The 15136-nt window shown below is 55.6% G+C and overlaps 3 protein-coding genes across 5 annotated transcripts in view; all 3 read left to right on the forward strand.

Annotated features, from left to right (window-relative positions):
- Positions 1 to 15136, forward strand: part of ATP6V0A1 (ATPase H+ transporting V0 subunit a1) — a 170944-nt gene that overhangs the window by 86359 nt on the left and 69449 nt on the right. The gene's annotated exons all lie outside the window — the stretch shown is intronic.
- HSD17B1 (hydroxysteroid 17-beta dehydrogenase 1) lies at positions 481 to 5045 on the forward strand. 2 transcript variants are annotated; one of them, XM_028835564.2, is made up of 7 exons: positions 481 to 910; positions 2954 to 3057; positions 3151 to 3318; positions 3464 to 3643; positions 3825 to 3918; positions 4265 to 4442; positions 4529 to 5045. In XM_028835564.2, the coding sequence occupies exons 2-7, from the start codon at positions 2961 to 2963 to the stop codon at positions 4760 to 4762; spliced, it is 951 nt and encodes a 316-aa protein (XP_028691397.2). In that variant the 5' UTR covers positions 481 to 910; positions 2954 to 2960; the 3' UTR covers positions 4763 to 5045.
- On the forward strand, positions 10287 to 14411 carry COASY (Coenzyme A synthase). Of its 2 annotated transcripts, none has more exons than XM_001109889.5 (10): positions 10287 to 10624; positions 10746 to 11458; positions 12101 to 12315; positions 12571 to 12702; positions 12836 to 13025; positions 13110 to 13174; positions 13351 to 13435; positions 13605 to 13702; positions 13793 to 13939; positions 14040 to 14411. In XM_001109889.5, the coding sequence occupies exons 1-10, from the start codon at positions 10551 to 10553 to the stop codon at positions 14100 to 14102; spliced, it is 1782 nt and encodes a 593-aa protein (XP_001109889.3). In that variant the 5' UTR covers positions 10287 to 10550; the 3' UTR covers positions 14103 to 14411. The 2 variants fall into 2 exon arrangements, with proteins under 2 accessions (XP_001109889.3, XP_014975202.2); XM_015119716.3 differs by having other exon boundaries at positions 10287 to 10358; positions 10748 to 11458.

The following is a 15136-nucleotide window of genomic DNA, read 5'->3' on the forward strand; positions in this document are numbered from 1 at the left end:
ACTCTGCCATGATTGGGAAGACTCAGGGCTATAGCATGGCCCTGGGGTGGGACCTGTTCTCCCATCCCTTGCCTCACATCCCTGTTTTTGTTTGTTTTTTTGTTTTGTTTTGTTTTGTTTTGTTTTAGATGGAGTCTTGCTCTTTGCCCAGGCTGGAGTACAATGGCACAATCTTTGCTCACTGCAAACTCTACCTCCTGGTTTCAAGCGATTCTTTTGTGTCTACAAGCTTACACCACCACTCCCGGCTAATTTTTATATTTTTAGTAGAGACGGGGTTTTACCATGTTGGCCAGGCTGGTCTTGATCTCCTGACCTCAAGTGATCCACCTGCCTTCCTGCCTTGGCCTCCCTAAGTACTGGGATTAGAGGAGTGAGCCATAGTGCTGGATCACATCCCTGTTTTTAATACTAACCCCTCTCCTTTGAAAGGAGAATGCCTCCTGTTGAAGGAAAACCTCTTTTTTTTTTTTTTTTTAGAGACAGTCTCTCTCTGATGCCCAGGCTGAAGTGCAGTGTCGCCATCTTGGCTCAGTGCAGCCTCCGCCGCCTGGGTTCAAACAATTCTTCTGCCTCAGCCTCCGGAGTAGCTGGGACTACAGACGCGTGCCACCACGCCGGGCTAATTATCGGCCAGGCAGATCTCGAACTCCTGACCTCATCATCAGCCCGCCTCAGCCTCTTAAAAAGAGCTGGGATTACAGGCATGAGCCACTGCTCCTGGCCAGGAAAACCTTTTTTCAAACAGTGTTTTCCTTAGCTGTCATGCCACAACAGTCACCAACACAGGAGACTTCTGTCACCAAATATTTGGAGAATTTTTCCCACGCGGCAAGCAGTGAAGAGCAGCTGGGTGTCCTCAAGTTCAGTTCCAATGTAATCAACCAGAGACGGCGTCAGATACCACAGGGTGAGGGCACAGACTCATGAGACTACACCCTCCTTCCCACAGGTCACAAGTCCTGGTCCCGAGAACTTCTGACTGACTGGCTTCAAGTTGGAGTTCCTGAGACCCCCTTCCCCTCTATGGAGTCAACTCATTTGCTCTAGTGACCCAAACACAGGGAAACCCTTATTTACTGCTTTATTACAAGGAAAATTTTTTTCTCTCTTCATTTTTTTTTGAGACAGGGTCTCACTGTGTCACCCAGAGTGAGTACAGTGGCAGGGTCTGGCTCTGTCATGCAGGCTGGAGTGCAGTGGCACGATCTTGGCTCACTACAGCCTTGATCCCCCACCAAGTAAGCTGGGACTCCAGGCACACACCACCACACCCAGCTAATTTTTAAATATTTTTTGTAGAGACCGGGTCTCACTCTTGCCCTGGCTGGTCTTGAACTCCTGGGCTCCAGCAATCCCCCTACCTCAGTTTCCCAAAGTGCTGGGATTACAGGCATGAGCCACTGTGCCCAGCCTCGAAGGATATTTTAAAGGTTAGAAATAAATAGCCTGATGAAGAGATACCGACAGGCTGGGCGCGGTGGCTCAAGCCTGTAATTCCAGCACTTTGGGAGGCCAAGACGGGCGGATCACGAGGTCAGGGGATCAAGACCAGCCTGGCTAACACGGTGAAACCCCGTCTCTACTAAAAAATACAAAAAACTAGCCGGGCGCAGTGGCTCAAGCCTGTAATCCCAGCACTTTGGGAGACCGAGACGGGTGGATCACGAGGTCAGGGGATCAAGACCAGCCTGGCTAACACGGTGAAACCCTGTCTCTACTAAAAAAAATACAAAAAATAAAACTAGCCGGGCGCGGTGGCGGGCGCCTGTAGTCCCAGCTACTCGGGAGGCTGAGGCAGGAGAATGGCGTGAACCCGGGAGGCGGAGCTTGCAGTGAGCCGAGATCTCGCCACTGCACTCCAGCCTGGGCGACAGAGCGAGACTCCATCTCAAAAAAAAAAAAAAAAAAAAAAAAAACCCCAAAAAACTAGCCGGGCGAGTAGTCCCAGCTACTTGGGAGGCTGAGGCAGGAGAATGGAGTAAACCTGGGAGGCGGAGCTTGCAGTGAGCTGAGATCCGACCACTGCACTCCAGCCCGGGCAACAGAGCGAGACTCCGTCTCAAAAAATTAAAAAAAACAAGATACAGACAGGGTGGTCTGGAAGGGTCCAGAGCAGGAGCTTCTGTCTCTGTAGAGTTTGGGTTACGTCACCCTCTGGGCACATGGATGAGTTCTTCACCTTCTGTCAGCCTCCACGTGTTGAGCTCTCAGAAGCTCCCCGAACCCTGTCCTTTGGGCCTTTTATGGAGAACTCCATTGGCTGTCCATGATTGAAGCATGGACAACTGTGATAATGTGACTGGGCAAAAAGGGTCTGATCTAAGCCTAGCAAGGCTGGTCCAGATTCTTTGGGCCTTTGTGCAGCATTCCTTTCTCCAGGGTATGGGGCAAGGACCCACTCTGGAATGAGGATCCTACAACCACAATCAGATTAGAGTCCTGCCTTGGGCAGCTGAAAAGAGGACAGGAGAAGGTCAGAGAGAGGAGAGGCTGTTTTTTGAGGCCTGAGGCGCCCCAACATTACAATGAAAGACTAACCATGGTCATGTGAGTTATGAGCTAGGAACTGTGGACAAAACCAACACATATACAATCATCTCCCACCTCCCAGCGCCTTTACTTTCACAGCCTCTGCAGCAAACTGTGGTCACTATAATTGCTCCGGTGGCACAGAGGCATACCCAGGGGAATCTTCCCCGGGGGCTACTCTGTGCCCACGTGGGAACCCACACCTCCCCTCCCTCTGACCAGCAACCAGGACAGTTTGGTGTTCTAAGCAGTGGGCTCATGTCTGTTTTGGCTCAGAACAGGGTGGGGAGATCAGGCCAGGGACCCGCAGGAGGGCTTATCCTTGAGATTGCGTGGGAGACACAACAAGGGGTGGGGGCCTGCGGGCGGGGCGGGGCGAAGCAGGTGATATCCAGCCCAGAGCCCCAGCCTCTCCCCACAGTCTCACCATGGCCCGCACCGTGGTGCTCATCACCGGCTGCTCCTCGGGCATCGGCCTGCACTTGGCGGTACGTCTGGCTTCAGACCCATCCCAGAGCTTCAAAGGTATAGATAGGTAGGGACAGGGAGGGAGAGAAGGGAGGAGCCCCTGGAGGCCAGAAAACAAGTCAGATCTTCCTTCTCTCCCAAAACCTCCAGTATATGCCACATTGAGGGACCTGAAAACACAGTGCCGGCTGTGGGAGGCGGCCCGGGCCCGGGGATGCCCTCTGGGATCCCTAGAGACGTTGCAGCTGGACGTAAGGGACTCAAAATCCGTGGCCGCTGCCCGGGAACGCGTGACTGAGGGCCGTGTGGACGTGCTGGGTGAGCCTCCCAGAAACACATGGGCTCCTAGGAGCTTTCTCCACCCTGCCTTCAACCCAACATGTCCCGAGGCCCAGGGAGCACGAGGGGACAGGCTGTGCTGAGGGTGATGCTGAGGCAGGCTGGTCGGGCCTCTGTCCTGCAGTGTGTAACGCAGGCCTGGGCCTACTGGGGCCGCTGGAGGCGGTGGGGGAGGACGCTGTGGCCTCTGTGCTGGACGTGAACGTGGTGGGGACGGTGCGGGTGCTGCAGGCCTTCCTGCCAGACATGAAGCGGCGCGGTTCGGGACGCGTGTTGGTGACCGGGAGCGTGGGAGGATTGATGGGTGAGTGGTAGGTACTGGCCTCCGCAGCTCCAGATTGTGTGGGGAGCTGAGCCTTGAAAGCAGGCTCCGGTGGGAGGGTAGGGGGGTAGGGGTAGGGGTACAGTCAGCTTGGAGGGGCACCGCCTTCCCGGGTATGACCCCCTGGCCCCTGGGCCTCAGGAACCTCGTCTCCCCACCTAAGGGCTACCCTTCAATGACGTTTACTGCGCCAGCAAGTTCGCGCTCGAAGGCTTATGCGAGAGTCTGGCAGTTCTGCTGCTGCCCTTTGGGGTCCAGTGAGTCAACACCTCCGTCTCCCCAACCCTCTGAACTCTGACCTAGAGACCCCGAGCACCCCGTCATGCGGGAGCTGCTCTGGGGCGATCTCCCTGGCCCTCCCTGCCCGGCTCACTTTTGCTGTGTGCCAGGGCTCCTGCGTAGCCTCAGATGGATTTGGGAGGGCTGCTCCAGCAGGAACCCGCGTTTCAAATGTTCTGGTTATCACCAGCACCCTTTCTGCCTCACTGCGCAGCGCAGCGGTGCGGGGCCCGGGACGTGGTCGGGGCTGGGGCTGGAGTTGGGGCTGGGACTGGTGCCTGGCTCGCGTCCGCCCCCGCCCACTCGTTGCTCTCGGGCCGGCAGCTTGAGCCTGATCGAGTGCGGCCCAGTGCACACCGCCTTCATGGAGAAGGTGTTGGGCAGCCCAGACGAGGTGCTGGACCGCACGGACATCCACACCTTCCACCGCTTCTACCAATACCTCGCCCACAGCAAGCAGGTCTTTCGCGAGGCGGCGCAGAACCCTGAAGAGGTGACGGAGGTGAGCGCGGGGCTGGACTCCGGGAGCCGGGGCGGTGCGTCTCCCGGCGCGCATTGGTGGCCAGAGCGCTCCTTCCGCTGCCGCAGGTCTTCCTCACCGCTTTACGCGCCCCGAAGCCGACCCTGCGCTACTTCACCACCGAGCGCTTCTTGCCCTTGCTGCGGATGCGCCTGGACGACCCCAGCGGCTCCAACTACGTGGCCGCCATGCACCGGCACGTGTTCGGCGACGATCCGGCAGAGGCCGAGGCTGGGGCCGGGGCCGGGCCCAGTGAGGTGGGGGACCCTGAGCTCGGCGATCCTCCAGCCGCCCCGCAGTAAAGGCTTCCTCAGCCGCTGTCTCCCTCGCCCTTCTTTGTCCTCTGGGTCTGTGTGGTCCCTGGGGACGGGGCGGCGGTGGTGGTGGTGGCGGCGGCTGTGGGTGGCTAAGATAGATCGCGTTAGCCAGTTTTACCAGCGCAGCTAGGCGCAATGGCTGTCGCCTGTAATACCAGCGCTTTGGGAGACGGAGACAGGAGGATTGCTCAAGCCCTGGAGTTGGAGACCAGCCAGAGCAACATAGTGAGACCCCTATCTCTACAAAAATAAAAAACTTAAAAAATCAGCACAGTGGCACCATTCCTTGAGCCCAGGAGTTGGAGGGTGCAGTGAGCATGATGGGGCCACTGGACTCCAGCCTGGGCGACAGAGTGAGACCCGTCAGTTAATCAAATCAACCAACCAACCGAGCAACTCAGAAACCGAAGTCCAGAAAGAAGCAGCCCAGGATCACGCCTCAAGTCCACGTTAAGCCCAGACACAGTCTCTGGATACCCAATGGGCATCTGCAGGAGGAGTTAGGTGGCACTTGGGTTGGAGTAGAGTCAGGTTATGACCTGGACCCCATTAGCCATGAGACCTCAGGCAAGTTCCTTACTTTCTCTGAGTCTTTCTTTTCTTTCTTTTTTTTTTTTTTTTTTTTCCTGAGACAGAGTTTTGCTCTTGTTGCCCAGGCTGGAGTGCAATGGGGTGATCTCGGCTCACCACAATCTCCGCTTCCCGGGTTCAAGTGAGTCTCCTGCCTCAGCTGGGATTATAGGCATGCACCACCATGCCCGGCTAATTTTGTATTTTCAGTGGAGATGGGGTTTCTCCATGTTGGTCAGCCTGGTCTCAAACTATTGACCTTATGTGATCCGCCCGCCTCAGCCTCTCAAAGTGCTGGGCATACAGGCATGAGCCACCCCATCCGGCCCTCTGAGTCTTTCTCATCTGTAAAATGGGTATAATAATGCCTATCTAATGGGTTTTAGTAATGGTGGAGATAACGCCTGAAAGTGCTGGTATAGAGGTCTTAATAGCCAACAAGGACTGTTATTAGAACGAATAGTAATATGACTACTGTCACATTTTGCAAATGTGTAAAGAAGAAAGAGGGTTAAATGAATCAAAGGGAGACAGCCCCACTCACCCTGCTCTGCCCCAGAAGACTGAGAGATCCCCACCATCTGGGAAGCTGCCTCACCAGGAGTTCCAGCTGGGGCTACAGGACTGGCTACTTTGCTACAACGGCCTGTCGTTCCTGAGCCCAGTGGAGAGTCCCAGCGGGGGCAGGAGTCATTGATAGGGGCAGTAGGGTTGTAGAGAAACTCTCTGAACTTCTGTGGAGGTCTGGTGCGGGGGAGGAGTGAACAGGTAAGAGGCTAGGTGGGGATGCAGCAGAGGAAGAGGGCAGGAGTGCCCCAGGAGGGGACGGTACTGAGGGAGGGATTCAGCTGGGTCTGAGAGGGAGGGAAGAGTGAGGGGGATAGCCCTTTGGAGTGGGCAGGGACATGACCACAGAAAATCTGGGAAGTGGAAACAGACAGGAACTTGCTGGAGTTCTTGGAGCTTTGTGTGGGGCACTGGGGGAAGAAGGCAGGCTCTCCACCCTGACCTGCCCCCACCTCCGGATGAGGGTCTTCTCTGCCTGTTGGATGATGTGCTGCCTCTGCTCTTGGAGGAAGAGGCCTCCCAGCCACCCTCTCCTGCCGGTCTCCTTGCCCTGCTGACCCAGACAGATCTGCTATCCCTGCAGCATCCAGGAAGGCCACAGGGAGGGGGCCCAGGTGGCATGGGTTTCTGAGGCCTGAGATCTGCTCTGAGTCCCGCTCTCACTAACCCCCTTTGCCCCTCTGTGACAGTGTGTGTACGTATGTGTGCATGTGTGTACCTGTGTGGTGTGGCTCACAGGGTCACCCCTGGGGGTGGGATAATAAGAGGTAAAGTGTGACCCCCCTCTTCCATACATTCATACTTTTTTTTCAAACTTGTGAATATTCACATTGGTTGTTTTTTTTTTTTCTTGAGACAGTCTCGCTCTGTCGCCCAGGCTGGAGTGCAGTGGCGCAATCTCCGCTCACTGCAAGCTCTGCCTCCCAGGTTCAAGTGATTCTCCTGCCTCAGCCTCTCGAGTAGCTGGGACTACAGGCGCCCGCCACCATGCCCAGCTAATTTTTTTTGTATTTTTAGTAGAGACGGGGTTTCACCATGTTAGCCAGGATGGTCTCGATCTCCTGACCTCGTGATCCACCTGCCTCGGCCTCCCAAAGTGCTGGGATTACAGGCATGAGCCACCACGCCCGGCCACACATTGTTAATAATTTTGTGCGTCCCATGACTTCGAATAGAGCACTTAGATGCCGATGACCCCCCACCAAAGAAACCCTACTGTCTCCCACAGACTCCAGGTCTGTATCCCCAACTGCCTACTCAATACAACATCTCCACCTGATGCAATGAACTTAATGTGTCCAAACCCCAATTCCAGATTTCCAGTCCTCCTACTGGCTCCTTCCCCAGTCTTCTCTACTTTACTATGTGACCACTCCTTTTTTCCCAATACTCGTTTTAAAAACCCTGGAGTAGTCCTTGCCTCCAGTCTCTCTCACCTTTCAACCAATTCATCAGCAAATACTGACAGCTCTAGCTTTACTCATCAAACCATATTCTGAAATCACCCTATTCCGGATTGCACGGTGTCATCTCTCCCTAGAATTACAGCTGTAGCCTCCTAGCTAGTTTTCTTGATTCCACTCTTGCCCATCAGCAGTAAAATTACCACAGTGCATTTAAAATGATCTTTTAAAATGATAGGGCTGGGCGTGATGGCTCATGCCTATAATTGCAGCACTTTGTGAGGCTGAGGCGGACGTTATTGCTTGAGGTCAGGAGTTTGAGACTAACCAGATGAAACCCTGTGTCTACTAAAAATACAAAAATTAGCCAGGCATGGTGGTGGATGCCTGTAATCCCAGCTGCTCCAGAGGCTGACAAAGGAGAATCGCTTGAATTAGGGAGGTGGAGGCTGCAGTGAGCCAAGATTGGGACACTGCACTTCAGCCTGGGCAACAGAGACTTTGTCTCAAATACATAAAAATTGGCTGGGCATGGTGGCTCACGCCTGTAATCCCAGCACTATGGGAGGCTGAGGTGGGTGGATCACCTGAGGTCAGGAGTTCAAGACCAGCCTGGCCAACATGGCGAAACCCTGTTTCTACTAAAAACCCAAAAGTTAGCCAGGTGTGGTGGCACGTGCCTGTAATCCCAGCTACTCAGGCTGCTGAAGCAGGAGAATTGCTTGAACCTGGGAGGTGTAGGCTGCAGTGAGTGGAGATTGTGCCATTGCACTCTAGCCTGGGCAACAAGAGTGAAACTCCACCTCAGAATAATAATAATAAAATGAAAAAAATTAAAATAAAAAAGGGAGCCTGGGCAACAAAGTGAGACCCGGTCTCTACAAAAAAATAAAATTATTTGGATGTGGTGACATATATCTGTAGTCCCAGCTACTTGGGAGGCTGAGGTGGGAAGACTGTTTGAGCCCAGGAGGTCGAGGCCACAGTAAACTGTGGGCACACCCACTGCACTCCAGCCTGGGCAATAGAGGGAGACCCTGTCTCAAAAAAAGAAAGAGGGGCCGGGCGCGGTGGCTCAAGCCTGTAATCCCAGCACTTTGGGAGGCCGAGACGGGTGGATCACGAGGTCAGGAGATCGAGACCATCCTGGCTAACACGGTGAAACCCCGTCTCTACTAAAAAATGCAAAAAACTAGCCGGGCGAGGTGGCGGGCGCCTGTCGTCCCAGCTACTCGGGAGGTTGAGGCCGGAGAATGGCGTAAACCCGGGAGGCAGAGCTTGCAGTGAGCTGAGATCCGGCCACTGCACTCCAGCCTGGGCGAGAGAGCGAGACTCCGTCTCAAAAAAAAAAAAAAAAAAAAAAAAAAGAAAGAGGCCGGGTGTGGTGGCTACGCCTGTAATCCCAGCACTTTGGGAGCCCAAGGCTGGTGAATCACTTGAGGGCAGGAGTTCGAGACCAGCCTGGCCAACATGGAGAAACCCCGTCTCTATTAAATATACAAAACTTAGCTGGGCATGGTAGTTTGTGCCTGCAATTCCAGCTACTCGGGAGGCTGAGGCAGGAGAATCGCTTGAACCCGGGAGACGGAGGTTGCAGTGAGCTGAGATTTCTCCACTGCACTCCAGCATGGGTAAAAAAAGTGAGACTTGGCCGGGCACAGTGGCTCACGCCTGTAATCCCAGCACTTTGGGAGGCTGAGGCGGCCGGATCACGAGGTCAGGAGATGGAGACCATCCTGGCTAACACGGTGAAACCCCGTCTCTACTTAAAATACAAAAAAAATTAGCCGGGCGTGGTGGCGGGCGCCTGTAGTCGCAGCTACTTGGGAGGCTGAGGCAGGAGAATGGCGTGAACCCGGGAGGTGGGGCTTGCAGTGAGCCTAGATCGCGCCACTGCACTCCAGCCTGGGCAACAGAGCAAGACTCCGTCTCAAACAAAAAAAAAAAAAAAAGAGAAAGAAAAAAAGAGAAAGAAAGAAAGAAGAAAGAAAAAAAAAGTCTGTTCCTGTGTTTGCTCAGAACACCTTCTATGGCTTCCCATTTCAGTAAAATCCAAGTGTCTTAGCCCGTTTTGTGCTGGCTAAATCGGAAAACCACAGACTGGATAATTTGTAAAGAATCAAAGTTTATTTTTTTTATTTTTTTTTTTTTTGAGACGGAGTCTCCCTCTGTCGCCCAGGCTGGAGTGCAGTGGCGCGATCTCGGCTCACTGCAAGCTCCGCCTCCCGGGTTCACGCCATTCTCCTGCCTCAGCCTCCCGAGTAGCTGGGACTACAGGCGCCCACAACCGCGCCCGGCTAATTTTTTGTATTTTTAGTAGAGACGGGGTTTCACCGTGGTCTCGATCTCCTGACCTTGTGATCCGCCCGCCTCGGCCTCCCAAAGTGCTGGGATTACAGGCGTGAGCCACCGCGCCCGGCAAGAATCAAAGTTTATTTTGCTCACAGTTTCAGTTTTAGGGGCTGGAAAGTGCAAGAACCTCATGCAGTATCTAGCAAAGGGCTGTCCCAGGATGGAAGGGCAGAAGGTGGAAGCAAACGAGAGACAGGAAATTGGGCCTGTCCAATAGCCTCCCACGTGAGGATCCTCGGACTGAGAGGGTACTAGGAGGGCTGACACAGCGCAACCCTGTGATCCCCACCTCCGTCCCTGGAACGTAGGAAATCTGGGTGTTAGTTCTGGCTTTGCGATGCCTCTTAGGTGACCTGGCTGAAGCTAATCTCTCCTCATTAGGCCAGAAGGGAATCTGTGAAGTGGGCTTTGAATCCTGCCTTGACTTTCTCCGCCCAGTCCCGGCGGAGATCATATCGCGACTGACGCTTCACCCACTTCCAGAGCCTTCGAGATACGCCCCGCCCCATCAGCAGGACGCGTCCCACGCCACTTGAAGTATCGCGAGAATCCCGCGATGAAGCGAAGTCGAGACGTTTGACCGTCCTCGTTTTCCGTAGTTCCAAGTTGCGGTTTCTGTTAGTGTTTCCGGGTTGCCGCCAGGGAAGCCTCCGCGGTGGTGCAAGTGGAACCAAAGCCTTGAGGTTTCAGTGAGTAGGGGACCGACGTGAGCTTGAGCGTCCCCCTTTAGCGTCCCTCTTCGATTCTTTGGAGACTCTGGTGCAGCTTAGCAAGAGGGCCCAGGATTTTTGGATCCCCAGCCCTGTGACAAGGGTTCCTGTACAGTTTCCCCCTCCCAGGATTTCGACTCAGTTCAGCGAAGTCACCGCTCCGTCTGAGAAATGAGGACACCAAGGCTTAGAGCACAGCCCCGAGGCGCCGTCTGCCAGGCCCCGTCCCCTTCCCCGGCTCCTCTCGATCAGCATTGAAACCCCGTCCCTGCTCCAGGTCTCCTCTGGGGTCCAAGGTCCTGTGCAGGCCTCTGCCTTGGCCGCAGGCCCTTCCGTCACCGTCGCCTCGTCTCCCTGACTGTCCGCAGGCCTGGGCAGCATGGCCGTATTCCGGTCGGGTCTCCTGGTGCTCACGACGCCGCTGGCCTCCCTGGCCCCTCGCTTGGCCCCCATCCTGACCTCGGCGGCCAGGCTGGTGAATCACACACTGTATGTACACCTGCAGCCTGGCATGAGCCTGGAGGGCCCGGCTCAGCCCCAGTCCGGCCCCGTGCAGGCCACGTTTGAGGTTCTTGATTTCATCACCCACCTCTATGCTGGCGCCGACATCCACAGGCACCTGGATGTCAGAATCCTACTGACCAATATCCGAACCAAGAGCACCTTTCTCCCTCCCCTGCCCACCTCAGTCCAGAATCTCGCCCACCCGCCAGAAGTCGTGTTGACAGACTTCCAGACCCTGGATGGCAGCCAGTACAACCCGGTCAAGGAGCAGCTAGTGCGATACGCCACCAGCTGTTACAGCTGTTGTCCACGACTGGCCTCGGTGCTGCTATACCCCGATTATGGGATAGGAGAGGTGCCCGTGGAGCCCCTGGATGTCCCCTTACCCTCCACGATCAGGCCAGCTTCCCCCGTGGCCAGGTCTCCAAAGCAGCCGGTGCGTGGCTACTACCGTGGTGCTGTCGGTGGCACGTTTGACCGCCTGCACAACGCCCACAAGGTGTTGCTCAGTATCGCGTGCATCCTGGCCCAGGAGCAGCTTGTGGTGGGAGTAGCAGACAAAGATCTGTTGAAGAGTGAGTGAGAGGGACCCTGGACTAGGGCAGTGGAGGATCCCCGTATCTCCCCATTCCAGACCCTTATGCCGAGATCGAGGAAGGGTAGGGCCATTCACTACTTCCCACCCTTCCCAAATATCACAGTGGTTGATACTCAGTTGGTGCTAAGGACATTTTGTCAAATAAACAGCTTTCTCAGCATGTGGTCCAATCACCACTCAATCAGAATACCCTAAATGTGAAGCAAAGGGATCTGCACTTTAGCAAGTATTCCAGGAGATACACCCTAACGAAACACTGGGAATGAATGGGTGAGTGAGCTGCAGGTAGCAGTGCCACAGACAGGAGGAGGAAACTCAAGCATGGCATGGGTCTTGGAATTTTCCATCTGCCTCTGATGCCCTCTGGCACTGCTCATTCTCTGGAGTGGTTTCCTGGTGGCTTATTTTCTGGACACATGCCAGCCCTTGGAGTGACTATTGTGCTTGCCTGTTTCTTCACCTTCATGCTCCCCTCACCATCACCATAGGCCTTACCAGCTGAACCCTTTCTGCCACCCCCCTCTGGAGATACTGTACTTAGGGACACTTTTCCCCAAACTGGCCCATACTTTCCTTCCCAGTAAAAAGATCTCACTGTTCTTCTGGGCTCCTTCCCTAGGCAAGTTGCTCCCTGAGCTGCTCCAACCTTACACAGAACGCGTGGAACATCTGAGTGAGTTCCTGGTGGACATCAAGCCTTCCTTGACTTTTGATATCATCCCCCTGCTGGACCCCTACGGGCCCGCTGGCTCTGACCCCTCCCTGGAGTTCCTGGTGGTCAGCGAGGAGACCTATCGTGGGGGCATGGCCGTCAACCGCTTCCGCCTTGAGAATGTAACCCCTGAGGGAGACTGGCAGGGGGAGTGGATGGGGGACGGGGAAGGCCATTTTGAGGGGACTGTTGGAAGTACCATGGCCCCAGAGAAGTGGGGGCTTAGGGTGGTGGGAAGAAGCAAGGAGGAACTGGTTCTGTTTGCCCGCTGAGTTGGAGGAGGAGCCTGGGGAGGAAGGGGAGGATGGGGGGCAGGTTGGATGTCAGGGGCTTCCTCTCACTCCTTCCCTCTTTTCACCCTTTCCTCTTTACCCCAGAACCTGGAGGAGCTTGCCTTGTACCAGATCCAGCTGCTGAAGGACGTCAAACATACAGAGAATGAAGAGGACAAAGTCAGCTCCTCCAGCTTCCGCCAGCGAATGCTGGGAAACCTGCTTCGGCCTCCATATGTAAGCTTCTCTCCCTCCTTCCCTCCTGCTTGGGTGTGCTGGCAATGCTGAAGAGTAGAAGCTGAGGGGCTCAGCCCCAGGCATGAGGCTGAGGGCCCCAGTAACTGTGGGTTCCCTTTCACCTACCCCCCAGGAAAGGCCAGAGCTCCCAACGTGTCTCTATGTAATTGGGCTGACTGGCATCAGTGGCTCTGGGAAGAGCTCAATAGCTCAGCGGCTGAAGGGCCTGGGGGCGTTTGTCATTGACAGTGACCACCTGGGTCATCGGGCCTATGCCCCAGGTGGCCCTGCCTACCAGCCTGTGGTGGAGGCCTTTGGAACAGGTAATAACTGGGGAAGGCTGGAAGTGGCCTGGAGTGAGGAGCTAGCCAGGCGTCTGTGCTCAGTTGTCTATCTCTGTTGTCCAGATATTCTCCATAAAGATGGCATCATCAACAGGAAGGTCCTAGGCAGCCGGGTGTTTGGGAACAAGGTAAACAACAGTTTCCTAAGGGCTCCTAAGCCGCTACTAGACCCAGGGGTCAGGGTCTGGTGGACCTCTCTGGTCTGGCCCAGAATGCCGATTCCACTGATCTGTTCTCAACACCACCTTGCTCGGGCTGGCGTCTTCTAGAGAAGGTAACCTCTGCCCTCTGTTCCCCTCCCCAGAAGCAGCTGAAAATACTCACGGACATTATGTGGCCAATTATCGCAAAGCTGGCCCGAGAGGAGATGGATCGGGCTGTGACTGAGGGTGAGTAGGAGGGAGGATAGGAGCAGCCAAGGGGACAGTTAAGCTGATTCTTCCCCCCGGGAGCTTCCCTGCCCCATGTGGGACTGTCCGCTCACCCTGGGACTGTGTTTCGTGTGCTTTGCCTGGGAGAGCGTCAGCACTGCTGGCGGTGACTGGGCTCTCCCCACAGGAAAGCGTGTGTGCGTGATTGATGCGGCTGTGCTGCTTGAAGCCGGCTGGCAGAACCTGGTCCATGAGGTGTGGACTGTTGTCATCCCTGAGACTGAGGTATCTCAGCCCCACCCCCACGCCATCCCTACTGCAGATCCTATCCTGTGAGCTGGAATTCTTCCTGACAAATGTCTCGTCTGTGCCCAGGCTGTAAGACGCATTGTGGAGAGGGATGGCCTGAGTGAAGCCGCAGCTCAAAGCCGGCTGCAGAGCCAGATGAGCGGGCAGCAGCTTGTGGAACAGAGCCACGTGGTGCTCAGCACCTTGTGGGAGCCGCATATCACCCAACGCCAGGTTGGTGCCCAGGGCAAGGCTGGGTTGTGGGGAAGGAGTCTCCAGTGGATGCTGCCTGACCCTGCCCTCTCTTCCTCCCAACATTCCGGCCTGTCTGAAGGTGGAGAAAGCCTGGGCCCTCCTGCAGAAGCGCATTCCCAAGACTCACCAGGCCCTTGACTGAGAAGTTCTCAGTGGGGCCAGACTGGCCCCTGGAGCTGACAAGCGACCCCGTGGTGAGGAGAAATGGGGGCCTTGATGCGTATCCTGGTTCAGGCCCAGAGGTCTAAGCTATGCTGTGTAGGACATGGCCAGGCCTGGTGGACTCAGGAAGCCTACCCAACACTGGTATTTGGCCAACACTGAGGATGTGGTTCATGGATGAGCAGGCCCCTCCCCACTCTTGCCCATGGGTGACTCTTACCCACAGCTGACTAGGGCCAGCGCAAATACTGGAACCTGTAACAGAATTAAAGGTGAATGTTCCCAGGTATTGCCTGGATGGTGTCTGCTTCCTGCTCCAATGCCTCTAAGTCTCTTTGAGATCCTTAAGCCACAAGTGCAGGGCCCAGGCCTGAGCTGGAAGCCTGGGCAATGCAGTGGTTAAGAGGATGGCCGGATGGCCTTTAGGCGAGCCTTGGCCGTCCCACTGACCAGCTGTGTGCTTCTGAGTAAGGTGTAGACTTTCTAGGTACTGCCGTGTTTTTTTGTTTTTGTTTTTTTAATCTGAGAGGCCGCATAACCTAGCTAGCGGGTTCTTTGCAAGGATTCATTCCACATGCATCCTGCCAGACACTGGGCTGGGTGTTGGAAGATCAGCCTTCCACGCGCCAGGCGGGGCCTCTGCCCTCACAGAGCTTGCAGCCTGGTGGGGTCGGACAGTGTGGCTGCGGAGCTTCTCTGCCCGGCTCCTGACACACCCGCTGCAGTGCAGGTCCGGGGAGCGCGGGGAGACCGCCCGCAGGGTAACGTGTGGAGCCAGCCGGCCGGACAGTGCGCATGCACACACTACCTGCGGCGGTATGCTGACAAGCCAATTGCAGGTACTCCGTCTTACAAAACGCGCTTCATGTCGCCGCCATTCCAATGCCTAACCCAGAGAGGGCAGGCACGACGGGGAGCAGTCCCAAAGGCGGCTGGCGCCAGGCCGAGCGCCGGGCTTTGACAGCTGGAGTACGGGAGACGTCTTTGGGCCGCGCATGCGCGATGCTCTCGCCC

This window comes from Macaca mulatta, chromosome 16 (assembly GCF_049350105.2).
Source record: "Macaca mulatta isolate MMU2019108-1 chromosome 16, T2T-MMU8v2.0, whole genome shotgun sequence".
Classification (NCBI taxonomy): Eukaryota; Metazoa; Chordata; class Mammalia; order Primates; family Cercopithecidae; genus Macaca; species Macaca mulatta.

Coding starts and splice junctions, on each gene's coding strand:
- HSD17B1 (XM_028835564.2), top strand. CDS start 2,961: ATGGCCCGCACCGTGGTGCTCATCACCGGCTGCTCCTCGGGCATCGGC. Junction 3,319..3,463: donor GGGCCGTGTGGACGTGCTGG/GTGAGCCTCCCA, acceptor TCTGTCCTGCAG/TGTGTAACGCAGGCCTGGGC. Junction 4,443..4,528: donor ACCCTGAAGAGGTGACGGAG/GTGAGCGCGGGG, acceptor CCGCTGCCGCAG/GTCTTCCTCACCGCTTTACG.
- COASY (XM_001109889.5), top strand. CDS start 10,551: ATGAGGACACCAAGGCTTAGAGCACAGCCCCGAGGCGCCGTCTGCCAG. Junction 13,026..13,109: donor GGTGGAGGCCTTTGGAACAG/GTAATAACTGGG, acceptor TCTGTTGTCCAG/ATATTCTCCATAAAGATGGC. Junction 13,175..13,350: donor GCCGGGTGTTTGGGAACAAG/GTAAACAACAGT, acceptor TCCCCTCCCCAG/AAGCAGCTGAAAATACTCAC.